The 25,977-nt window shown below is 50.3% G+C and overlaps 1 protein-coding gene across 1 annotated transcript; it reads right to left on the reverse strand.

The window, feature by feature from the left end:
- Positions 1 to 332: 332 nt before the first annotated feature.
- On the reverse strand, positions 333 to 20,165 carry LOC123084585 (disease resistance protein RGA5). Its single transcript, XM_044506106.1, has 8 exons — positions 19,288 to 20,165; positions 18,586 to 18,639; positions 17,401 to 18,495; positions 3,096 to 3,855; positions 2,979 to 3,004; positions 1,532 to 1,714; positions 1,192 to 1,374; positions 333 to 420 (listed from the first exon to the last, which is right to left on the reverse strand). The coding sequence occupies exons 1-8, from the start codon at positions 20,109 to 20,111 to the stop codon at positions 333 to 335; spliced, it is 3,213 nt and encodes a 1,070-aa protein (XP_044362041.1). The 5' UTR covers positions 20,112 to 20,165.
- Between the last annotated feature and the right edge of the window lie 5,812 nt (positions 20,166 to 25,977).

Raw genomic sequence — 25,977 nt, forward strand, 5'->3', positions numbered from 1 at the left:
TAAGTTAGTACAACAATGTGCATCATTGTAGATGCATCTGGTTTTAATGTTTAAAAAAATAAAAAAGGGAGACTCTTGAATCGACTATTCGCACATTGTCTACATTAGTTACATTGCTTAGAATCCATCAACATTTTCTACACTGGCCAGTCCTCTGTTCCACAATTCCACTGGACCATCTCCCAACTGCTACCTTTTGAGGATTTCATAGGCGTCTCGGCATGGAAGAGCTAATCCAGCAGCGCAACAGCGTCTCCATAATGAAAAATTAGCACTCTGCTACCAGTGGGCAAGATATATATGTTCCACTCTGCTTCCTTGGAAATGGTGCTTCAGTTATTCCCGAAGAGTAACGATGTCTTCTCGTTGTGTTGTCCAAAAACCTGCCACATCCTCTGGTTCTGTGAAGAAAGGAAGCAACTGTCAGATGCAACCAAATTCAGTGAAACCGGCAACATGGATGCAACCATATTTAAAAATGAAAAAGGAAAAAGATAGATGCAAACAAATTCAGTGAAACTGGCGACATGGATGCAACCATATTTAAAAATGAAAAATGAAAAAGATAGATGCAACCAAAGTTGCTGGCAAGACAAATTCTCTCACTAACAAAAAGCATAATACAACTATTATTCACCACGTACCTCTTGGGAGTTTAGCTGCATACCTTTTTATCAATGAATCCTAAGGCGCCATGGCTGCTTTACATTAATTTGGCTCTTTGCAGACCCATATGGCACAAAAGTTTCTATCCTAGCTCCATCGCCTTTTCATGATCAAAATTTTGAAATTCACATTAAGTAGTACTTCAGTTTCCATTGAGCGCTACGCCGCTATGCATACTTCTCTACAATCGGCCGCATGCTCAGGTTTTGTGGAGAAAATAAAGGGACAGTAACTTGAGTAGGCACGTAGCCTGCAACTAACCTTATAAAGCATTATGGAGAGAAATGATCATGAAGTTAATCAAAGAGAGCGGTTTTTCCTAACTGGAGTTACGTGGTACCCTCTATCTCAGCCTTTCAATCTTGTCCATGTTTTATTGAGATGTGTGCACACAGCAGATGGGGACAAACGCTTATACCTTAATCTTCTGGTGCGAGGTCTACGATTTTCTAATGATGGGCCGGCCTTATTAGGCCACTGTTCACGACATGACCTGACCTGCGCCGCTACATCTGGCCCGCTCACCTCTTTATTCCCCCGACCGACACCTCTGTTCTCGTGCTTTCCTCTTCCACAGCTCTCCTCTTCCCCGCCTCTTCCCCCTTCGCCATGAACGAGGACACGGCGACATGGCGAAGCGGCCATTGATCCTCATCCTGCCGTCGGCGCGGGCCTTGCGGGACTCGTACCGGATCTGCTTCCTGAAACCTGCAGCAAATCAGATGCCGCAGTCAGCACGAGCTAAACAAAAATGTCCGGTGTGTGGCGGGCATCTCATCTCACGTATATCCTGTTCTTCCTCTTCACCGCGTATGTCATGTTCTTCCTCTCACGTATATCCTGTTCTTCCTCTTCGCCTCTTCACCACGTGTAGCCGCCGACCTTCTTCGTCGCGTGAGCTGCTTGCGCCTGCGCCAGCGTCGCTGCAACGGGTGCCGCTGCCGGCGACGGGAGATCGTGTCCGGCGTTGGCGGCGGCGTCGATGTTGCTGCTGCCGCTGCAGCTCAGGCCGGGGCAGACCTCCGACACCTCCACGAACGACGACAGGCTCGATTATAATACCAGACTATGGGAGTGGGGACAGGCTCGATTATAATACCAGGTGGACGTGACAGGGACAGCGACAGGCCGGGACAGCGATGGGAATCAAAACCACTGTTCATCTAGCCTTACTAATCACTCTGTGGCTGCTGTAACAATAATGCACTAGCACATATCTCAATGCGGCGACCAACGGCAGAGATAAAGGGTACCGCATAGGACGGGCTACAAAGAAACTTTGCGTTAATCAAATTTCCAGATGACTAGTAAACATACCGAAATTAAGCCTCAGCTGCAGACCATGTGTTCTCTACAAAACATGAACAAGGACTAGACTTACATCGTGTGGTAGAGAAGGCTACAAAGGAATACCATGTGTGTTTCATTTTCCTCGGTAATTTCCCCACTGCTTCATGTCAAAAACATTATATACAATGAACTGTGAACACAAAATGGTCACTATAACCCCCCTTGAGTGGGTATGTTTGGTCCCTCCTCCTTTTTCCGGGCTTGGGACCGGCTAAGCAACATGATGTGTAACATCTATATTAGCATAGGCGGAGTTACACCCCCCCCCCCCCCCCCCCCCACCCAAAAAAAACCTAGAAACACATACATACACACACCCGCCTCCAAACCCAGAACACAAAACAATTTACATAAGAAAAACCAAATGGTACAAAGAACTAAAGACCTTTTTCCTTTTTCTTCTTTTTTCATAAGTGAAAAACCAAAGAAAACTTTTACTCGACGCCACAAATCAAACAATACTCTTTTTTTGTGATTTTCTGCAGAAAGTAGGACTAATTTTTTTGGTTTGAAGTTTGAACAAATAATTAAGCTACATAGTTAAGGACTTACACAGCCAGTACAAAATATGCAACCTATTCTTTTTTGTAGGAGACCCTTTTTTTCGAGGCAACAAGGCACTGTAAAAGATTGTAGAACCACAAAAACTAAAGAAATTGGTTTTTCCGTGTGCCAAGAATTAAGCCAAACGAAAAAAAAACATTCAGCTGGTAATATATCCGTGGAAGTATGTTGTATCTTCTCTTTTCTTTGCTGAGATTGGTTAATACTGCCAACCTATATATTTGAAATAAAACTGTCACATATAACGTGTATAAGTACAAGTATGACATGATAAGAAATATATATGTGCAAATGTACTAGCTAGTGTTTTTTTGCGTCAGGAAGGAAGACATGCAGGTTGCAGCGTGATAAGGGGAGCTTACGACAGTGCAGATGCGTGCAGAGCTAGCTTCCACTACCTGGCATAAGGTATCCACACGTCTCTCTGAAAAATCGGTAGTTGTACGCATTTAGCCTGTGACACAAATTAAACCGAGCTTACCTGTGGAAATCAACATGAATGGACATATACTTACCCTCCCTGTTGAGAGGTCCCAGAATTCGTCTTCTTCAGACGGGAAACCACGCTTGGGGTTGGGGAGGACCTCAATTTCCTTTTCTTCGTCTGGAAACATGTCTTGATGTGCGAAACGAAGAACGAGACGCTTGGGGAGGATCTCAATTGCGTGCTTCACCGCTTCATCAACCTTGTCGGTGTCCACATCAAGGCCACAACATACACGGGCTGTGACTTTCTCAAGCTCTGGGAGATTCCCCAAGCTACCAAAGTCAAAGTGAAGGTTTTCATACTTACTCCACACTGTGACGCTGAACTGGAGCCATTTAAGGCGTGGCATATCTCCTTCTGCAAACTGGCCGAGCGTTGCGTCTGTCTTGAAAAACCTCAGCTTCGGGAATGCACCTGCACCCCCCATGACACCATGGTGGCGAACGTCGACCATGTACAACCGGAGGGTAACAAGCTCTGGAAGTAGTCCAAAGATCTTCAGATCTGAACTCTCCACATGTATTGATAGATGGGTGAGGTTCAGAAGAAGTGAGGAACTAATCTTTGCTAACAGCCCACATTCTCTGCATGACATGCGTAGAACACAGAGTTGCGGAGGGGGCACATAACCTTCCAACCAGCTGTTGCCACTGACAGAAATCGCTAAGTCCATTCTAAAAATATCTGTGACTTGGATTTTCTGCAGTTTGGCCAATGACTCCGCACAAGTTCTTATTGAGCTAGCACTATATAAGCATAAAACCCGACTAATGCGGAGCTTCCTCACACTACCGGAACAGGGCTCTAAGCCGACAGCCAAATGTATGCCGACGGCCACCGTCGGCCTAATCCGAGCTATGCCGACAGCTAGATCCTGGCCGTCGGCATACAACCGCCGTCGGGCTATCCCCGTCTACGCCGACAGCAGCCGTCGGCACAACGCAGCCGTCGGCTTATCCCGGACTACACCTACAGCTGCCGTCGGCATATACTGGCCGTCGGCATAGATGCGGGCCCGCCGACAACGCTCATCACGGCCGGCTAACGACGTCAAATCTATGCCGACGGCCGTGACGGGTGGCCGTCGGCATAGATACGGGTGACACGTCACCGATCCAGAGCGCACCGACCAGGACCTATGCCGACGGCAGCCGTCGGCACAGGTGACACGTCATCGATCCGCGGCGCTGTCCATCTGTCCTGGCCGTAGCTATGCCGACGGCTTTGCCGTCGGCATAGTTTTTTTTTTCTTTTTTTCTTTTTTTCCATATAGTATTATTATTATTAAGCATACAGTATGTGTTAATAAGCATACATATAGATTGTGTTAATAAGCATTCATATAGTATGTGTTAATAAGCATATAGTAAGCATACATATAGTTTTTTTTCTTTTTCTTCACTGTTTTCTTTATTATTATTATTTAACTAACTTACATATAGTATGTGTTAATAAGCATACATACATTATTTTTCGGTTCTGTACAGAGCGGTGTGACCCCCCTCACGAACGGTGCCGCCGCCAGCCGGCAACTGGAATGGGGACAGCCGCATCGGGTCTATACGAAGGGGACTTTGCTCCAAGTGTTCATATATATCGGATGACCTACCACAACCGGATGGTGTTAAGCCATGTCCGAAGAGGCGGCACGCATCTCCGGGGTGTGGCCCCGTCACGGACGGCGCCGCCGCCGGCACCTGGAGGAGGGGAACGGACGCGTCGGGTCTACATGGAGTGGATGCATCTGTGGGTCTGGCCCGGATGATGCTCCCGGGTGTCTCTATGGGCGGACCTGACACAACCGGGTGGAGAGGTCCACTGGTCAAAGCCCGTCCGTGCAAAGTCAAAGGGCTAGATCTCGTGGTCAACCGCTCCAGGGTTAGGGGGGACGGGGGCCCTGGGGGGTAGCAATGCCACCGGAGCATCGTACCGCGCCTCATACATGTGGGGTGGTGTTGTGGCATGTCCGAAGAGGCCGCACGCGTCTCCGGTGCGTGGCCCCCTCACGGACGGCATCGCCGCCGGCACCTGGAGGGGGGAAACTACCGCATCGGGTCTACACGGAGTGGATTTAGCTGTGGGTTTGGCCCAGATGTTGCTCCCCGGTGTCCCTCTGGGCTGACCCGACACAACCGGGTGGAGAGGTCCACTGGTCAAAGCCCGTCCGTGCAAAGTCAAAGGGCTAGATCCCGTGGTCAAACGCTACAGGGTTAGGCGGGACGGGGGCCCTCGGGGGTAGCAATGCCACCGGAGCGTGTACGGGGTGTGCCCCCCTCACGGACGGCGCCACCGCCGGCACCTGGAGGGGGGAAACGGGTGCGTCGGGTCTACATGGAGGGGATCTTGCTGTAGGTCTGGCCCGGTTGTTGCTCCAAAGTGTTCCTATGGGCTGACCTAACACAACCGGGTGGGAAGGTCCGCTGGTCAAAGCCCGTTCGTGCAAAGTCAAAGGGCTAGACCCCGTGGTCAAACGCTACAGGGTTAGGCGGGAGGGGGGCCTGGGGGGTAGCAATGCCACCGAAGCATCGCACCGGACCCTCATACATGCGGGGTGGTGTGGTGAAATGTCCGAAGAGGCGGCACGCGTCTCCGGGGCGTGGCCCCCCTCACGGACGGCGCCGCCGCCGGCACCTGGAGGGGGGAAACGGACTAGTAGGGTCTACACGGAGGGGATCTTGTTGTGGGTCTGGCCCGGATGTTGCTCCCGGGTGTCTCTATGGGCGGACCTGACACAACCGGGTGGAGAGGTCCACTGGTCAAAGCCCGTCCGTGCAAAGTCAAAGGGCTAGATCCCGTAGTCAAACGCTACAGGGTTAGCCGGGACGGGGGCCCAGGGGGGTAGCAATGCCACCGGAGCATCGTACCGGGCCCTCATACATGCGGGGTGGTGTTGTGGCATGTCAGAAGAGGCGGCACACGTCTCCGGGGTGTGGCCCCCGTCACGGACGGCCCGACGCCGACACCTGGAGGGGGAAACGGACGCGTCGGGGTATACACGGAGAGGATCTTGTTGTGGGTCTGGCCCGGATGTTGCTCCCGGGTGTCTCTATGGGCGGACCTGACACAACCGGGTGGAGAGGTCCACTGGTCAAAGCCCGTCCGTGCAAAGTCAAAGGGCTAGATCCCGTAGTCAAACGCTACAGGGTTAGCCGGGACGGGGGCCCTGGGGGGTAGCAATGCCACCGGAATGTCGTACCGGGCTCTCATACATGCGGGGTGGTGTTGTGGCATGTCGGAAGAGGCGGCACACGTCTCTGGGGTGTGGCCCCCGTCACGGACGGCACCGACGCCGGCACCTGGAGGGGGAAACAGACGCGTCGGGTCTACACAGAGAGGATCTTGCTGTGGATCTGGCCCGGATGTTGCTCCCCGGTGTCCCTTTGGGCCGACCTGACACAACCGGGTGGAGAGGTCCACTGATCAAAGCCCGTCCGTGCGAAGTCAAAGGGCTAGATCTCGTGGTCAACCGCTCCAGGGTTAGGCGGGACGGGGGCCCTGGGGGGTAGCAATGCCATCGGAGTATCGTACCGCGCCTCATACATGTGGGGTGGTGTTGTGGCATGTCCGAAGAGGCCGCACGCGTCTCCGGTGCGTGGCCCCCTCACGGACGGCGTCGCCGCCGGCACCTGGAGGGGGGAAACTACCGCATCGGGTCTACACGGAGTGGATTTAGCTGTGGGTTTGGCCCAGATGTTGCTCCCCGGTGTCCCTCTGGGCTGACCCGACACAACCGGGTGGAGAGGTCCACTGGTCAAAGCCCGTCCGTGCAAAGTCAAAGGGCTAGATCCCGTGGTCAAACGCTACAAGGTTAGGCGGGACGGGGGCCCTGGGGGGTAGCAATGCCACCGGAGCGTGTCCGGGGTGTGCCCCCCCTCACGGACGGCGCCACCGCCGGCACCTGGAGGGGGGAAACGGGTGCGTCGGGTCTACATGGAGGGGATCTTGCTGTAGGTCTGGCCCGGTTGTTGCTCCAAAGTGTTCCTATGGGCTGACCTAACACAACCGGGTGGGAAGGTCCGCTGGTCAAAGCCCGTCCGTGCAAAGTCAAAGGGCTAGATCCCGTGGTCAAACGCTACAGGGTTAGGCGGGAGGGGGCCTGGGGGGTAGCAATGCCACCGAAGCATCGCACCGGACCCTCATACATGCGGGGTGGTGTGGTGAAATGTCCGAAGAGGCGGCACGCGTCTCCGGGGCGTGGCCCCCCTCACGGACGGCGCCGCCGCCGGCACCTGGAGGGGGGAAACGGACTAGTAGGGTCTACACGGAGGGGATCTTGTTGTGGGTCTGGCCCGGATGTTGCTCCCGGGTGTCTCTATGGGCGGACCTGACACAACCGGGTGGAGAGGTCCACTGGTCAAAGCCCGTCCGTGCAAAGTCAAAGGGCTAGATCCCGTAGTCAAACGCTACAGGGTTAGCCGGGACGGGGGCCCAGGGGGGTAGCAATGCCACCGGAGCATCGTACCGGGCCCTCATACATGCGGGGTGGTGTTGTGGCATGTCAGAAGAGGCGGCACACGTCTCCGGGGTGTGGCCCCCGTCACGGACGGCCCGACGCCGACACGTGGAGGGGGAAACGGACGCGTCGGGGTATACACGGAGAGGATCTTGTTGTGGGTCTGGCCCGGATGTTGCTCCCGGGTGTCTCTCTGAGCCGGGACGGGGGCCCTAGGGGGGAAGCAATGCCACCGGAGTGTAGTACCGGGCCCTCATACATGCGGGGTGGTGTTGTGGCATGTCCGAAGAGGCGACACGCGTCTCCGGTGCGTGGCCCCCCTCACGGACGGCGCCGCCGCCGGCACCTGCAGGGGGGAAACGGACGCGTCTGGTCTACATGGAGTGGATGTAGCTGTGGGTTTGGCCCGGATGTTGTCCCCTGGTGTCCCTCTGGGCCGACCCGACACAACCGGGTGGAGAGGTCCACTGGTCAAAGCCCGTCCGTGCAAAGTCAAAGGGCTAGATCCCGTGGTCAAACGCTACAGGGTTAGCCGGGACGGGGACCCTGGGGGGGGGTAGCAATGCCACCGGAGCGTCGTACCGGGCCCTCATACATGCGGGGTGGTGTTGTGGCAGTCCGAAGAGGCGGCACGCATCTCCGGGGTGTGGCCCCCGTCACGGACGGCGTCGCCGCCGGGACCTGGAGGGGGGAAACGGACGCGTCGGTCCCTCATTTTATATGTAAACAAAACTTTCCAATGCGTATGAAAATAATATACACTAAAAATATATTTGAAGACAGTTAATAATATTTTTTTAAAAATGTTAAACATGTATAAAAGTTGTTGCAAAAAAAAGCCACATGGCGCCTTCACCTCCTCTCTATGTGTAAAAATATAACTGATGACTATAAAAACATCAAAAATTTATATGAAATAAAAAAACAGAAAGAAGAAAAAATATAAGCTATTAAAAACATTAAAAAAATAAAAAATATAACTATGCCTACGGCTAAGCCGTCGGCATAGGTGCCACGTGGCATCAGTACCTATGCCGACGGCTTAGCCGTCGGCATAGCTCGTCCTTATCCTCAGCCGGCCCATCTCCACCACTCACTCGCCCGCAAATCCACCTGCGCCTCTCGTCGCCGCCGCCGTGCGCCTCCACACCCGCGCCGCCGCCGCGTTCTCCCCCGCCCCCTGTCGCCGCCCACTCTCCTCGCCCGCGCCCCCTGCCGCCCCCACCCGCGTCCCCTGCCGCCGCCCCCACCCTCCCTCGCTCCGGCCGCCCCCGCCCTCCCTCGCTCCAGCCGCCCCCGCCCCTCCCTCCTCGACCCCGGCCGCCGTGCGTGGACGCCGCCCCGGCCGGCCCATGCCCTAGCCTCCCTCGCTCCGCCCCGGCCCTCCCCGGCCGGCCCAGCTCCGCCCCGGCCCTCCCCGGCCGGCCCAGCTCCGCCCTCCCTCGCTCGCTCCGCCCCGGCCCTCCCCGGCCGGCCCAGCTCCGCCCCGGCCCTCCCCTCACCTCCATCGCCGGCCCCTGCCTCCAACTCCACCAGCGTGACGCCTCTCTGCCCGGTGAGCGAACACTCTTTTTTTTTCATTTTTTGCATTATTTAGCTATTGTTGGATGTATGAATGGATGCATGGATGGATATTGGATGTTGTTAGGTTGCTAGATGGATGAATATTGTTATTTCATAGTTAAAAAAGATTTTATTTTCATAGTTAAAAAAGCAACTTAAGTCACTTAGTTCATAAAATTGTTAACGAAGATTTTATTTTCAGTTTGTGATGTTGTTAAGTAGCTATGTGAGATGTGCTTCAAATTTGGGATACGATAAGTGGTTATTTCATCATGATGATCTTGGCAAAAAAATTGATGTGTCAATGCTTAATGTGAGGTGATGGCCTAAATTGCGATATGATAAGTGCTTCCAAATTTGACACTTGACGAAACATGATTTTTTTTCATAGTTAAAAGTATCAATGCTTAATGTGATGTGATGACCTAATTTTTTTCACTCGGTGTAATTAACAGGATTTGTGGTGTTCCATCTTCGTGGAGTGATCGCCGACGTTGGAGGTGTTGGTCCACGATCGTCCCTCTCCTTTGATCGACTACATCGGAGGGTGAGCAACAATTCCATGACCTCGTCCACTTTTTCTCATGTCACTAGATTGAATTTTCACATCAAGTCGCGTAACCTAGGTCTCCCGTCCAAAAGGGTTGCATCGATAAATATGCATTCAATTGCATATTTATCACCGCAGCTCTTTCGGATTGTCCAGCGCTTTCCACGGACAGCCCGAGGATGTGTAGATTGGGTACGTTGTTCATGCTCTACCCCGTTCCGAGACAGGATTTCGGCGGCGCCTCCCTGTTGTTCTCCGGATGCACATTCTCTCGGCATTTTGCCGAGACGTGTATTTGGAGAACAGCGGGGAGGTGCTGCCGAAATTTTGTCTCGGAATGGGGTAGAGCATGGACCGTACTCAATCTACACATTCTCGGGTGGGATTAGGACCCATCTTTACCTATTAGAGATGTAGGTGGATTACTCATCAACCTTGTAAAAAATAAAATAAAATATTGATGTGAGTAATTTTAATGAATCCTTAATTTTGTTGTGTGGCTTCCAATAAAGTAGAGATGGCAGATAATCAGTGGATGTATAGTGGGTTTTTCCGTCGGAATCAAGTAACAACAGAGTGGATCGAGAAAACTGATGTGTTTTTGAAAGAGATATTCCGTAGTCCAATGAGGATGGTGCCAGAATGCCCGTGTGCCAGATGTAAGAGGCGTATCCGCAGAGATAAGAGTGAGATGACTAAGCACCTTCGCACGCATGGATTTATGCCCAACTTCAATATGCCGATAAACTTTGCCCAGCGGGACCGTGGTAGAGAGGATGTGATACGACAACGCGTCGCTGGTTATGAGGACGATGGGGTTAGAGACATGCTAGATGATGTCTTTGCTGCACAGCCGACACCTCCGTCACATTCAGCGAATGAACCGGAGGAGCCGGAGGAAACCGCAAAGGCCTTCCTGAAAATCTTGGCCTCGTCAAAGAAACCTCTCTATGAGGGTGCCAAGCTGTCTGTGCTGGATGCCATCTCGCAACTGATGGCAGTCAAGGCTGAGTACGGCTGTAGCCGAGGTTGCTTCGAAGCATTTCTGGGAGTATGGGCTAACAGCCTGCCTGAGGGCCATGAACTGCCGAAAACCATGTACGGTACGAAGAAAATCATGAAGGCGCTCTCGATGGACTATGAGAAAATACATGTTTGTCCAAAGAATTGCCTTTTGTTTAGGCATGAGTATGCGGATGACAAGTACTGTAGGAAGTGCGGTTCCTCTCGGTATATTGAGGTGGTCGATAAGCATGGTCAGAAGCAGCAGCTAAAAATCCCTGTGAAGGTTCTTCGGTATCTTGATTTTATAAAAAGACTACAGCGCCTTTTCATCACCGAGGAGTCTGCCAAAATGATGAAGTGGCACAAGGAAGGGAAAAGGTACAATCCAAAAAAAATTGTACATCCATCAGGAGGTGAAGCATGGAAGTCATTCGATATAGAGTACCCGGAGGAAGCAGCCGAGGCTGGGAATGTCAGAATTGCTATAACAGGTGATGGGTTCAATCCATATGGTATGTCATCTAATCCATACAGCTGTTGGCCCGTATTTGTTATTCCGCTGAATCTCCCTCCCGGCGCCATAATGCAACGCAAGACCATGTTCCTGTCGCTTATAATTCCGGGGCCTGAATATCCGGGGAAGAATTTGAGTGTGTTTATGCAGCCGTTGGTGGATGATTTGCACCATTCTTGGTACTTCCCGAGGTTGACATACGACCGACATCTGCAGAAAAATTTCTTGATGAAAGTTTGGCTACAATATTGCATGCATGACTTTCCCGGTTATGCCTTGTTCTGCGGATGGTGTACAAGTGGAAAGATGCCTTGCCCAGTGTGCATGCAGGCCTTGATTTTCATTTGGCTGAAGAAGGGTGGCAAGTATGTTGCATTTGACCTGCATCGACAGTTCCTCCCTCCAGACCATCCTGATAGGGAAGACAAGAAGAACTTCACAAAAGGCAAAGTTGTCCATGAAGTAAATGAGATTCCAACGTTTTCTGGTGAGGATGTGCTTGCTCAGCTGAAAGCTCTTAAGCCTGCCGGTGAGGGGAAAGGCAAAGGCAAAGGCAAAGGCAAAGCCACATGCGAAGACGAGGGCGAGGGCAAAGGAAAAAGTAAAGGGAAAATTTTTGAAGGATATGGTGAGACGCACAACTGGACTCACATTACCCCCTTCACGCAGCTTCCCTATTTTAAGGACCTCAAACTTCCATACAACATAGACGTGATGCACACCGAAAAGAATGTCGCAGAGTCCCTTTTTCACACGATCCTCAACATTCCTGATAAGACAAAGGATAATGTTAATGCTAGAGTTGATCAACAGAATATTTGCGATAGACCACGTCTACACATGCAGCCTCCCACAGGCAGTCGAAAATCTTGGTTCAAGCCAGATGCTGACTTCGTACTTAAAAAGGATCATAAGATGGAGACATTCAAGTGGCTGAAACACGTCGTGAAGTTCACTGATGGTTATGCGTCGAATATAAGTAAGGGGGTCAATCTTTCAACGGGCAGAGTGACCGGGCTCAAGAGTCATGACTATCATGTATGGATTGAGCGGATTATGCCGGTGATGGTTCGGGGCTATGTTCCCGAGCGTGTCTGGCGTGTGCTTGCGGAGTTAAGCCATTTCTTCCGCACGCTTTGTGCTAAAGAAGTATGTCCTGAGAAGATAAAAGAAATGCATAAGAAGGCGCCGGAGTTGATATGCAAGCTAGAGAAGATCTTCCCGCCAGGCTTCTTTACTCCGATGACACATCTCCTTTTGCACCTCCCGAACGAGGTATTGTTGGGGGGACCTGTGCAGAATCGTTGGCAGTACGGCCCTGAGAGACAAAACAAGCATCTGAGACAGAAATGTGGAAACAAAGCTAAGATTGAAGCTTCCATAGCTGAGGCAGTTATCCTAGAGGAGGTGGCAGACCTCAGGACAGCCTACTATCCGGACCATGTTCCCACGTTGCACAATAAGGTGTCTCGATACAATACAGAAGAACCCAAGTATAAACCCAAGTTGCCTCTATTCATCGGGCAAGGTAGTAGGGCTGGATGCTCGAAATCTTATCTCATGCCACGAGATGAGTGGGAGGATGTCATGTTCTATATCTTGCACAACATCAAGGAAGTTGAGGATGAGTGGATGAGGTAATACCATTGCACCATTCTTTTAGTCAATTCGTTATGTTCACTTTGCCTAGTTCTTATACCGCTTTTCTTATTGTAGTCGATTCGTTGAAGAAGAATGGACGGGAATGCTGCCTCCTTCTGAAGCGGAGGCACTTGCTCTTCTCCGAAAGGGTGCTGATGGAAGGAAAAATTTCGTTGCGTGGTTCATCGAGAAAGTAATTGTTCACACTTCCAATTAAACTCATGCACCCTATAATTTCAATTAAACTCATGCACCCTATAATTTCAATTAAACTTGTAGGGAAATGATCCGACCGAATCAATGGATGAAGAATTGAGATGGGTTTCCATGGGTTTTGATCCTGTCGTCATGATATGCGAAAAGTATGATGTGAATGGGTATCGCTTCCATACAGAGGAGCACCAGAACAGTCGGCCTGATCCCAAAACCATAAATACCGGAGTCTTCACTGAAGGAGATAATGAAGTAGATTACTACGGAAGGGTAGGAAAAATATACGAGCTTACATTCAAACGTGGCCGCGAACACCTAAGTCTCACTGTGTTCAAATGCCGATGGTTCGACCCCAAAAAGGGTCTGAGACATACGCCTTCTATTGGTTTAGTTGAAGTTAAACCTTCAACCGTCTATGCCGGAGCTGATCTCTTTATCGCCGCTACCCAGGCCACACAAGTATATTATCTGCCTTACCCATGCCAGAAAGAGTACCTAAAGGGTTGGGAAGTTGTGTTCAAGGTGTCGCCGCATGGTAAGCTACCGGACCCGAACGATGATGATTACTACAACATAAACCCCATGACATACGAGGGAGTGTTCTATCAAGAGGAACATGATGACGTGGTCCGAAACAACGAGGATGATGACTTGGGTTATGTTGACCTGGACCCAAACGACGACGACGCACGGATTGATGGTGAGGCAGTTGTGAATCAAAGAGACATAATTATGCTTGAAAAGTTAAATGAAGACACTGACGATGAGGAAGAGCCTCCACCTCCGTCAGACAATGAAGAAGATATGCGTGATAGTGATGATGAGACCGGTCCACAAATAGATTACAATAGTGATGATTCATATGGGTTCTAGAAAATGTAAGTTCTTTTAATGATCATTACAATAGTATGCTTAATGTGCTCTTCTGGTATTAATGTTTTTCCTGTATGCTTGTTTAATTGATATCTTTACTAATTGTTTATTCTCTTCTCAATGCAGGTTTAATAATCATGGGCAAGTCCAGCGGTGCTAGTTTCCTCAGTAAATTTAAAGGACTTACTCGGAGTGGACGAGCCCACAAGGTTCCCTCCCGACTACGCGAGGATGACACCTCACAGGGAGGTGGAGGGGTCGGGGGAGGAGACCCTAGAGGAGGAGGCGGTGGGGGGAGAGCCCCTAGAGGAGGAGGCGGTGGGGGAGAGCCCCTAGAGGAGGAGGAGGTGGGGGGAGAGGCAACCGGGGCAAAAAACTCCGGGCCGTGTCTGAAATAGGAGGGTCTTCTTCGATGCCCTCCTATACAGAGGCACCTTCTGAGTCTGAGGAGGAGGAGTATGTTCCTGATGGCGAGGAGGAGGAGGCCGAGGAGGAGGGTGAGGAGGAGGAGGGCCGAGGAGGAGGGCGAGGAGGAGGCCGAGGAGGGTGGAGGGGAGGTTGATCCCGCGTTGTGGGGTGACTTGCCACCGGGTTCTTCGCAGGGGTGGCTGCGTGGTAATGCCGGACTACCTACACCACCTTCTATCGAGGAGCACAAGTGGCTCATTGAACCTGTGGGGACAGAGTAAGTGCCTCTCAATCATATTTTCAACACATGACAACATTTTCTTATTGTACACATGGCAATCATTTGATTCTTTTGCAGAAACTGGATCCTTCACGGAAAGGGCCGTAAACCGAACGGCCTTATCACTGTCCTGTTGAAGGAGTTTTGGCCTGGCCTATTCTGCCCGCGGCCAGACAGGGACCCGCAGCAGCGGGTTTTGGCCACGAGCTGGGCCCACTACGAGGCTTGCAGCAACGCGGAGTACGGGACGACCGCTAAGGCCGTGATCACCAAATTTTGGGTAAGTTCTCTTCTGAATCACTTGTCTTCAGTTTTGTTCATAGTTTATCATTGAATCACTCAACTCATGCCTTGTTTGCTTCTGGTTTTTGCATGATTGCAGCAATTCTATAGAGTTCTTGACGAGCACAAGGCCAGAGCCGACGTGGTCTTGCTTGCGGCTGCGAAGAAGAAAGCTCGTCAGTTGCAGTACGAGGTGCGCTGGGTTGCCGTCTCGCAGTACTACCACTACTACCTGCACCAAAAGATGACCAAAACTCAAGCGCAGAAGCTACGACTTACCTTGAGCAAGGAGCAGTTTATGATGGTAACTATTACTAACTTTTCATTGTTTCAAGCAGTCAACTATATGTTTCGTGCTCACATGTCATGCTTTCAAAATTTGCATAGGTTGTTCCTCGTTGGTGCTATGGAAGGCATGACGGATGGGCGAGTTTGGTGGATAGGTGGCTCGGCGCCGATGCAGAGTTTGCTGCCAAGAGCATCAAGGCACGGGCTAACCGTGGAGACGACGGGACACACGGCCAAGGAAATAGGAACCACTGGGGCTTCAAGGCCATGAAGGTATATCTATGTGCATGATGCATTTTTGTTCTTCTTTACGTCATGTTCTTATGTATGGCTGACTTCTATTTGACGTTGTAGGAGGACAAGTTGAAGAGGCCGCTCTCAGACATGGAGTCGTGGAAGCTGGCCCGCGAGCGGAGTCATCGCAAGGAGGGAGAGAGCCAATACTACGGCAAGACCGAGGAGCACCTGGGGTCTTACATTCATCACTATCAGGAGTTGCATCCGGATGTTCCTGTTGCTGAGGTCGCCCAGTCTCAGATCGACGACACGGCGGTGGTGGCCATCCAGGGGAAGAAGAATGGCCGGTATCCGTGTTTCGATGGCTTGATCACTCCTTCGATCTCGTACACACGGCTTCGGGCTAGCAACCCGAGCCAGTTAGAGAGTACGGGGCGTTCACAGACTCCCTTAGCCCGCCAGCATGCTGTAAGTACTTCCTCCTTATCTTTTTTTATCTTGCATTCTCAGTTTATTTTCAGCATTGCTCACTTAGAAACAACCTAAATTATGTAGGCATATAAGGAGTTTGTCGAGCATAGGAATCTCGAGGTGCGGGAGTACTTGAAACGAGTGAAGGCAAACGATGATTACAACCGTCAGATGATGACGGTTAGTTTTGCCCTCTTAAAACCAACCTAAATTTTTGCACTTTCATTCCTTCTGATCTTCTAGTTTGCTTGTTTAACTAACATTCAGGCTATGTTGGCGTCTTGGACTAACCGCACGGATCCACCACAAATGGGACCCCCACCACCACCTGCAGGAGAACCCCCACACGTGCCCACGTTCGATGAATGGGTGGCACTAGGCAGTGATGGTTCGGTTAGTACATTTGCCTAACTACTAGCAAACTAGTTCTCGTTCATGAAACACTATCATATCATATTTACCGTTAGAATCTTTTTTGAAACATGTAGGGGACCGGTGGCTCGACTCCTGCTCCGTCGACCCCAGTCACTCCGATCTGGCAGAGTGGTGGTGGTCGCGATGACGGTTTTGGCGGAGGTGGTGCTTTTGACGGAGGTGGTGGTGGTTATGGCGGAGGTGGTGGTGGTTATGGCGGAGGTGGTGGTTTTGGCGGGGGTGCTCTTGCTTGAAGATTCCGTGCATGTGGCCATCGTGCCATGCCTTTCATATTCCTACTTTTATCATGTTTCATGTCTTGCACTACTTTCATGTTCATGAACTTCCATCGGTGATGATCTTTAGATGATGTGATGAACTTGAGTATGTTTAGATGATGATGGTGAACTTGAGTATGTTTAGATGAACTTGAGTATGTTCACATGATGAATTGTCATATTTCTGCATAATTTCATATTGTTCTGTTTTGAAATGCTGTCAAATGAATTGAAAAAGAGAAAACAGGGAAAATAAAAAAAAACAAAAAAAAACTATGCCTACGGCAAAGCCGTCGGCATATATACGCCCAGGACTTACCAGAGCTTGCCACGTGGCAAACTATGCCGACGGCTTTGCCGTAGGCATAGCCCTGCTGCCAGGAGAAACCAGGAGCTGCCACGTCGCAGGGCTATGCCTACGGCAAAGCCGTCGGCATAGATTTCCATCTATGCCGACGGCTTTGCCGTAGGCATAGCCCTGCCGCCAGGAGAAGCCGTCGTGCGACACGTGGAGCAGGTATGCCGACGGCTAGGCCGTCGGCATACCTGCTCCACGTGTCGTCTCCTGTATCGCGCCACGTGTCGCCTCCTGAATAGCGCTGTTGACGGCGCCGTCCGTTGCCGTCAGACGGAAAACAACGTCGACGGCTAAACTATGCCGACGGCTATCCCACGGCCGTCGGCATATGCGCCTATGCCGACGGCTATACTACGCCGACGGTCTGACACATCTACGCTGACGTGATCTACGCCGACGGGGCTATGCCGACGGCAGCCGTAGGCATAGATCTATGCCGACGGGAAAGGACCTATGCCGACGGCCTTGGGCCGTAGGCATAGCCCGCGAGTCCGGTAGTGTCAACTCTGTCAGCTTGCTTAGCTCATTCACAAATAAGCTTGAGAACTCTTTGTCTTCAACCCTTGTCAGACACAACTCTTCCAGGGATGTCAGGCTCCCGATCCAATCTAACACTTTTATGTCGGTTCCCTCAATGTTCAGGCACTTGAGTTGACTTAGTAGACCAATACTGCATGGCAGTTCAGTTAAGTCGCCATTTCCACTCAGGTCCAGCACCTGCAACAACTTCAGATCTCCTATTTCTTCAGGGAGCACACAAACGTGCATATTCTGCAGCCCGAGATACCTCAAGTGAACTAACTTTCCAAGATACCCAAGATAGATAGGGCCACGGCGGGACATGACGCCTTCTAAATCTAGGACACGTAAGACTTTAAAACATGAAAGCAGTGGCAACTGATCACTAATGCACATGGCAATAAATGACCTTACTTGTGGCATACGTGTGCTGTCCAGACTTTGGACTCTCTGTCCAACTGCTAACCTGCGAGCATTACTATGTGAAGACGTGTATTGCTCGTTGCTACTCAATATAGTAACAAAGTTTTCTTCCCTTGAAAGTAGACAGATCATATCAAGCACCATATCATGGACTCGACAACCAAATATGATGCCCTGATACGGGGTCTCTACCGGCAGTATCATGCTTCTGTTTACCAACTCAGTGAAGTATCTCTCGCCAATCTCATATAATCCCGCCCCTGTTTCCTCATGGACAAAACCTTCGGTTACCCACTTCCATATCAAAGTATTTTTCTTGATAAAGTGGTCCTCTGGGTATATGCTCATGTACAGTAAACATGTCCTTAAGTGGCTAGGCAGATCATAATAGCTAAACAGAAGTATTTTTCTCGTGTTCTCAATATCTTTGTTATCTTCGTGCCCAAAACCAATTGAGTTGTATACCTTAGACCAAAAATCCATTGGTTTATTGACGAGCAGACTAGCCATGGTGATTATAGCTAACGGTACACCACCACATTTATGTAAAATTTTACCGTATGCCATTGTTGGCAGATCATGAGGGCATTTGTTTTTACCACCAAATAATCTTGTCTGGAATAACTCCTCAGATAAATCATGAGAAAGTGGTTCTAGCCTGTATACTTCACCAGCCTTTTTCGCGACATCGAGAATACGAGTAGTTGCAGTTATCCTGCTTGCACAATTATTATCCACTAGAGCGCACGTGACTGTTTTCCATATTTCCGTATCCCATATATCATCAATAACGATGAAGTACCTGCCACATTCATAGCGCAAGAGCCATATAATAAATTAGTGAAGTTATTTAGTAAGGCACACAAGTAACAAGATATTAAAAAAATGAGATCATGTATGAAAAGATCCTCCTTAAAGAATACTATCAAGTTTGCATTATGGAATAAAAACCAGAAAAGATAGACATGCATACATGCTTGCACGAGTTTGATTTCATTTCCTTGCCTAGAAGTCTAGTTCTGATTAAGTTTCCCGATATATGTAACATCGTCTAGAACTCGATTGTTGAATTTACATTTATTGTAAGAACTTATAAAATATTTGAATGTTGGAGAACATTGGACAGTCACTCGTGACCCAAATGATAGCAAAGAATGTAGGAAAACATGATACACAAACTTGATGTGTACCAGTCTAACAAATCTCAAACAAAATTAACTGCTCATCCCTAACTCTTTCTTGGCGACGTTTGATGCTATTTTTTTCATTTATTTGATGTATATGAAACTTGATGTGTACCACTTGTTCTCGAGTAATGCTCGTAGTTTGCCTTACATGTGATCCTAAAGTTAGATGGCACATCTTAGAAAACATTTTTTAACTTACATGGAGCTAATCTCTTTCATTTTTCTTTATGCATATGAAAAGGGATAATAGGATGCATGCGTACCTCTTGCTCTCGAGAAATTCTCGAAGTTTATCAATCAACAGCCTTTCATCCAATGCCGATAAATTGGAATTTTGGCACATTTGATTGTCAATTCCACAGAGAATGTCCATAAGAAGTTTCTTCAGGCTAGGGTTCCTTCCAACTGGGACAAAAGCACTGCAATCATACTGCCCTCTGAGCTTATCATACACTGCTTTGGCAAGAGTAGTCTTGCCAAGCCCCCCGAATCCGAAAATAGAGAGTATCTTGAGTTTCTTGGACACATCATTATCCCCATCTGACAGCATATCGGTTAGCTTGTTGAAGGCCCCATCAATTCCAACAAGCTCTTTCCGATCTTTGTACAGAGCCAATAGGCGAGGGTCAACCGTGGATGTGGTAACTGGAACCACATCATTGACCCTGTACCTATCACGCCGATCAGCCGCCTCCTTGACACGGACCTTGATTGCCCTGATCTCATCGGAGATCTCATGGCGAGTCCTGCTCTTGGTGAACAAGTTTCCCATCTTCTTCATGAGCTTCTTGATTTTGCGTGGCTTGATGGCAGGTTCAGCTCCCTCGACGCGTACCAGGAACTTATCGACGATGTCCTCCATTATGAACGACAAGTCCCTGACTTCGTCGGCCCAAAGCTTAACCAACTCGTCGAGCTGGTCCCGCGGGACGTCCCCAGCCTTGCGGAGGGCTGCGTACATGCTTGTCAGCTCTCTCTTGAGATACTCAACATCTTGCTTGATGCCCGTTTGCATCTTGTACTCCTCCGTGAGGAGGTCGCCAAGCTTGAGGAGCAGGCTGCCCATGGCCCCCGTTGCGAGGTCCATGGTCGCTCTCAGCAGATCGTTGCTCAATTTGTTTGTGCACAATAGTGCTTTGTGTGTGGGTGGGTGGGTGGGTGGGTGGGTGGGGTGAGTTATGTCCACACACACTCGTCTTTATAGTTGTTTCTAAGTGAAACTGAGATCAAAGAAACTTGTCCTCAGTTCTCATATATTTTGCTCAGTTTTTGCCTCGGGAGCCCTACAGCTAGCATGCATCAAGTGCACATGGTATAACGTGCATTGGTTCTGCTAATCACGTGGATCTAGACTTTGACCATGCTAAATGCACATGGTACAACGTGCATTGGTACAACTAATTGCGTGGGTCTAAGCTTTGACAGTGTTAACTGCACATGATACTGTGTGCTGTCAATCAAGGCTTAATGGTTGTCTTAATTCAATCAACTCACCCATTTAAAAAAATTAGAACTAGTACCCCATAATGTTTATATATATATTGAGTACCGAAGAACTGCCATTACATTTCTTTTGCAAAACTCTCTTGTATGATATATCCTTTAAATATTCTGTAGACATATTACAATCGAAATTGTAGAAAAGAAAAATCTGTACTAGCTCAGCATACATATGCATATACATGTACGAGTAAGCGACCAAGACCCCCTGTTAACGTTGGTCTTTGAAATAAATAAACCATTATTGCACTACTTAACTACATATATACAAGTTCATCCGCAAAAAGAAACTACATGTATACAAGTTGTTAGTTTTTTCCCTGTCGAAGATGCCAACCGGCTGTACATATATTGTAATGCCAATTAACAACAGAGTTGTGCAAGTTGAGACGTACTATCTTCAATTTAATTGCATATATATGCTAGTCAACTTCATCATCAATGCGTTCACGGCACCGCTTTGAACGGGAAGGGGAAGCGAAGCTTCCTTGTGGTCAACCTGGCAATCAGGCACTGTCCCCCTGTAATTCACTCTGTTCCATATACGTAATTCATGCCATCTGGAGAGGTAAGCATGCCCTTTTAGCAGCACCGAAACAAGGTTCATCTATCATATATATATCACAAAATTCAAGTATAGCTTCAAGTTTCAACTAATGCATGTGTCGTGAAACAGAACGAGGAGTGGTGATGAAATAGTACTCTGGCTAACTCAAAATCTACTTGCACAACTACTTTGCGCCACATGATTTTGTATCTTTATTTCTGGAACTCTGAATTTGGATTTGACATTTTAGGACATGATATTGTAGATGCACATTTTTGTTGCAATGTTATTAAAAACAGTCCACCTTTTGGGTGATCGGACCTGAAGGGCAGATTTTATACTTATATCCATTGAACATACAGTATTATTTGTGCTTTACAAAAGTAATTTAGCTGCGAAATGTAAGCAACGACAGCATCAGTGATTAAGATGCTGCACTTCGGTGCAATTAAGCTCCACCAGCCGTTTGAACATGATCTCTGTGCATGCTAGCAAGGACAGCATCACTGATTAAGATGCTGCACTTAATTACTTAATCATGTGCCACACCTCTGTCACCCAGCTCTTCTCCCTTCTAATTTAAGCCCATCTACGAGAGATGAACTGTGCATGATGGATGATGCCCTAGTTTAAATGGTCGGCGTATTTTAGTCCTACCCAAACCGTATAACTCAGCGGCACCAGCCGAGTCTAATCCTGAACTAAATGATTTTCTTAGTGAGCAGCTCGCCCCATCGGTTGTCGAAGGGCCACCGTCTAAACCGTGTCGGCATCCCAAGACATGTTCAAACATAGTTCCTGTGTTGCACGTCTAAGTCATGACACCTCTCTTAGATCTGAATTGATGCAGTGCTAAGCTTTGCTCGTTTTCCCTCGAAAAAAGAGGTTCCTTAAACTCCCAGTTGTTAATTGATCGATGCACAAGGTCATATATTAACTGAGAATTTTAAGAATACATGCAACCAAAACTGTCGGCTCTTCGCAAACGGGCTTCTCGTTTCGCAACTGAGATGCAGCGGAAGAATTTCTACTTTCAGGATTACACTTGTGTTCTGCGTGAAAATTTACTGCTCGTATCTTCTTATAGTGTCAATGTAATGCCGAGACGGATCTCGATCGGAAATTGGGGATGAGGAAGAGAGAAGAGAGTAGGTGAGAGACGTGGAGGAGGGGAAAGAAGGTTCAGTCAATCACTCGCTGCCTTTCTCCTTAGTGTTTCGTACATAAGTAGCCGCCCCTCCTGGGCTTACCCTTACATGGCCTCAGGCCCACAACACATACGGCCCCAAGCCCACACACACACTAGCGTTGCAGTTCAGCTAACTGACTGCACTAGTTCAGTCCGCCATTGATGCATCAGTAGGCGCGACATTGTCCTCCCCTTGAGATGAAGCTCCTTCCCAGATGCAGGCTGATGGATAGCGTTGGCGAAGAACGGTGTAATCTTCCCAGGTGGTGGCTGAAGTTGGCATGTTTGCCCACTGGACACGGAGTTGCACGACCGGTGCATCGCCCTTCTTCATCATCCTCCGCTCCAAGATCGCCACTGGCTCCGTTTCACCCCCAGTGAGGTCGGGTACCCGTGGCAGCTCGGCGAAGACTGGAGTGTAATCTGGAGTGAAGGGTTTGAGCTGGGAGACGTGAAATACCGGATGGATGCGGCTGTCTGGAGGCAACTGCAGGCGATATGCCAAGGTTCCAATCCGCTCTGTCACTTCAAAAGGGCCGAAGAACTTGTAGGAGAGCTTGCGACACGGGCGGTTGGCGACGGTCGACTGCGCGTACGGCTGCAGTTTGAGGAGCACGTTCTCGCCGACGTCGAAGGCGCGCTCCGCGCGGTGACGATCGGCTTGCTTCTTGAAGCGAGCTTGGGCGCGCGTGAGCTGGGCGCGCAGCATCTCGGTGTGTGCTGTCCAGTCTAGCTCCGGCGACGCCGCTTGATCGTGCAGCGTGGAGCTCAGGTGTGGTAGACCGCCCAGGTTCGGTTCCTTGCCGTACAGCGCCTTGAACGGCGAACAATTGAGTGAGGAATGATGAGCGGAGTTGTACCAGAATTCTGCCGCAGGGAGCCACTTGCGCCATTGCCGCGGCGTGTCGTGCACCGCGCATCGCAAGTACATCTCGAGGCACTGGTTGACACGTTCTGTCTGGCCGTCCGTCTGCGGGTGGTACGCCGTGGAATAGAGCAGCTTGGTTCCCGCGGCGGCGAGCAGTTCCCGCCACATGGCGCTCGTGAAGATCTTGTCACGATCCGAGACGATGGAGTGAGGAACCCCGTGTAGCTTGATGACATGCTCCCAGAATGCGCGGGCGACTTGCGCCGCGGTGAAGGGGTGGTGCAGTGGAATGAAGTGTGCGTACTTGGTCAGGCGATCGACGACGACCATGATGGCATCAGACCCCTCTGATTTGGGTAGCCCCTCGACAAAATCCATAGTCAGATCGTGCCATGGTTCCGTAGGAATGGGTAGGGGTTGGAGCTTGCCTGCGGGGTGCGTGTGCTCGTGCTTGGCATGCTGACAGACGGCACACTGACGGACAAAATCCTCCACGGCGCGCTTCAGTCCAGGCCACGCGAACAGTTTCCGGACACGATGGTACGTCGCTGTTGCACCGGAGTGGCCCCCAACAGCACTGTGATGCAGTGCGGCGATCAGCTTGGTCTGCAGCGCGGAATTGGCTCCAATCCACAGACGCCCACGCTGCCTGATCACGCCGTTCTGAAGTGTTCGCCCTTGATCATCTGTGGTGGTGAGTGCCAGCTTGGTCATGAGTTCTTGTGATTCTGGGTCGGTTTCGTAGGAGTTGGCGACTTCTTGTAACCACTGGGGCTGACAGACTGATAACGCATCCAGTGTCAACAGATGTCCCACCCTGGATAGCGCATCAGCGGCACCATTGTCGACGCCTTTCTTGTACCGAAAGGTGAACTGCAGGCCCACCATCTTGGACATGGCTTTGCGCTGCAGCTCCGTCACCAGCTGTTGATCCCCAAGCATGCAGAGGCTCTTGTGGTCGGTGACGATTTCAAACGGCGCGCGCTGCAGGTAAGGTCTCCACTTGTCGATGGCCATCATAACGGCCAAGAACTCTTTTTCATATGTGGACAACTTCTGATTCTTGATCCCCAAAGCCTTGCTGAGGTAGGCGACGGGGTGGCCATCCTGGGTGAGCACCACGCCCACTCCCGTGTCGCACGCGTCCGTCTCAATGGCAAAAGGGCGTGAGAAGTTCGGGAGTGCTAGCACGGGGGTGCTCACCATCGCTTGTTTCAGCATCTCGAACGCCTGCTGGGCCTTGGCGCTCCACTCGAATCCCTTCTTGGTCAGGAGCTGGGTGAGCGGCTTCGCGATGATGCCATAATGTGGGACAAACTTGCGGTAGTAGCCGGTGAGGCCAAGAAAACCACGCAGTTCAGTGGGTGTAGAGGGCACCGGCCACGCCTGCATCGCGCTCGTCTTGCTTGTGTCCGTGGCGACGCCGTCCAGTGAAATGGCGTGGCCCAAGTACTCAATGCTTTCCTGGGCGAATGAACACTTGGACGCCTTGGCAAACAGTTGGTGTTCGCGTAGCAGGTCAAGTGTGAGGCGCAAGTGTTGTTCATGTTCCTGTAGATCACAGCTGAAGACCAAGATATCGTCAAGAAAAATGATGATGAACTTACGGACATAGCGGCCGAATATGCTGTTCATCAGACACTGGAAGGTTGCCGGCGCGTTGCAAAGGCCAAATGGCATCACTCTGAATTGATAGTGCCCGTGGTGGGTTTTAAAAGCAGTCTTTGCTTCATCCTCCTCACGCATGCGGATCTGGTGATACCCTGCACGGAGGTCGATCTTGGAGAAATATTTTGCTCCCGCAAGCTCGTCCAGAAGTTCATCCACAATGGGCAGCGGGAATTTGTTCTTCACCGTCGCAGAATTCAGTCGACGGAAGTCAACACAGAAACGCCAGCTGCCATCCTTTTTCTTCACAAGCAGGACTGGTGCGGCATATGGACTCATGCTGTGCACAATGACCCCTGATTGTAACATCTCTTGTACTTGGTGCTCGATCTCATCCTTCTGCACGGGCGAGTAGCGGTATGGTTTGGTGTTGATGGGTGCAGTGCCTGGCTCCAGGTGTATGCCGTGGTCATACTGACGATGAGGAGGCAGGGACTTGGGTTCAGCAAACACATCTTGATATTCAGAGAGCACTTGCTGAATCCTGGGAGGTATCGGTTCAGTATTCCCTTTCTCTGACGGCTCGACAGTGACCAGAGCTGCTGTCCATATGTCATTGGCGATCTCCATTCGGTGAAGTTCATAAGCATCCAGTACGGCCGTGGGGAGAGATTGGTGGTGCGAACCCCTTGCAGTTGCACCGTCTTGCCCTCGGTTTCGAATGATATACGCTTTAATTTCCAGTGACAGTTCATCGGACTGTGGTCAGAGAGCCAATCCATTCCCAGCACTGCGTCATATGCACTCAACTGCAACACCCGTAGATCAGTGTGGAATGTGTGTCCTGGCACTTGCCATGCCAATTGCTTTACCATCTTGTTGCAGTGCAAGCGTTGGCCATTTGCTACCCGAACGGAGACGGGCGACAGTGGCTGGGTGTCGGCTGCAATGCGTTGACTGAATGCTTCGCTAACAAAGCTATGAGAACTGCCCGAGTCCACCAGGAGCAGCATCACTTGATCTCCGACTTGGGCGCGAAGACGAACGGTGGACGGCGCGTCTTCGCCGGAAATTGCGTGCTGCGATAAGGTACAGCACTCCGGCTCGGGCAGGGCTGGTTCATCGAGCAATTGCAGCGCGTGCACGGTGTCATCCGAGAGGATCTCGCCGAAATCGCCCACCTCAATCATCAGTATTTGTCCCGTGCGCTTGCACTGATGTTCGCGGGAGTATTTGTCGCC

This window comes from Triticum aestivum, chromosome 4A (genome assembly GCF_018294505.1).
Source record: "Triticum aestivum cultivar Chinese Spring chromosome 4A, IWGSC CS RefSeq v2.1, whole genome shotgun sequence".
Classification (NCBI taxonomy): domain Eukaryota; kingdom Viridiplantae; phylum Streptophyta; class Magnoliopsida; order Poales; family Poaceae; genus Triticum; species Triticum aestivum.

Excerpts from the sequence above, each read along its gene's own strand:
- LOC123084585 (XM_044506106.1), bottom strand. The coding sequence starts at position 20,111 with ATGGACCTCGCAACGGGGGCCATGGGCAGCCTGCTCCTCAAGCTTGGC. Across the intron at positions 3,856-17,400 it reads GAGCTAAGCAAGCTGACAGA|TGTGAGGAAGCTCCGCATTA; the intron begins GTTGACACTACC and ends CTGTTCCGGTAG. Across the intron at positions 3,005-3,095 it reads GGGACCTCTCAACAGGGAGG|AGAGACGTGTGGATACCTTA; the intron begins GTAAGTATATGT and ends CCGATTTTTCAG.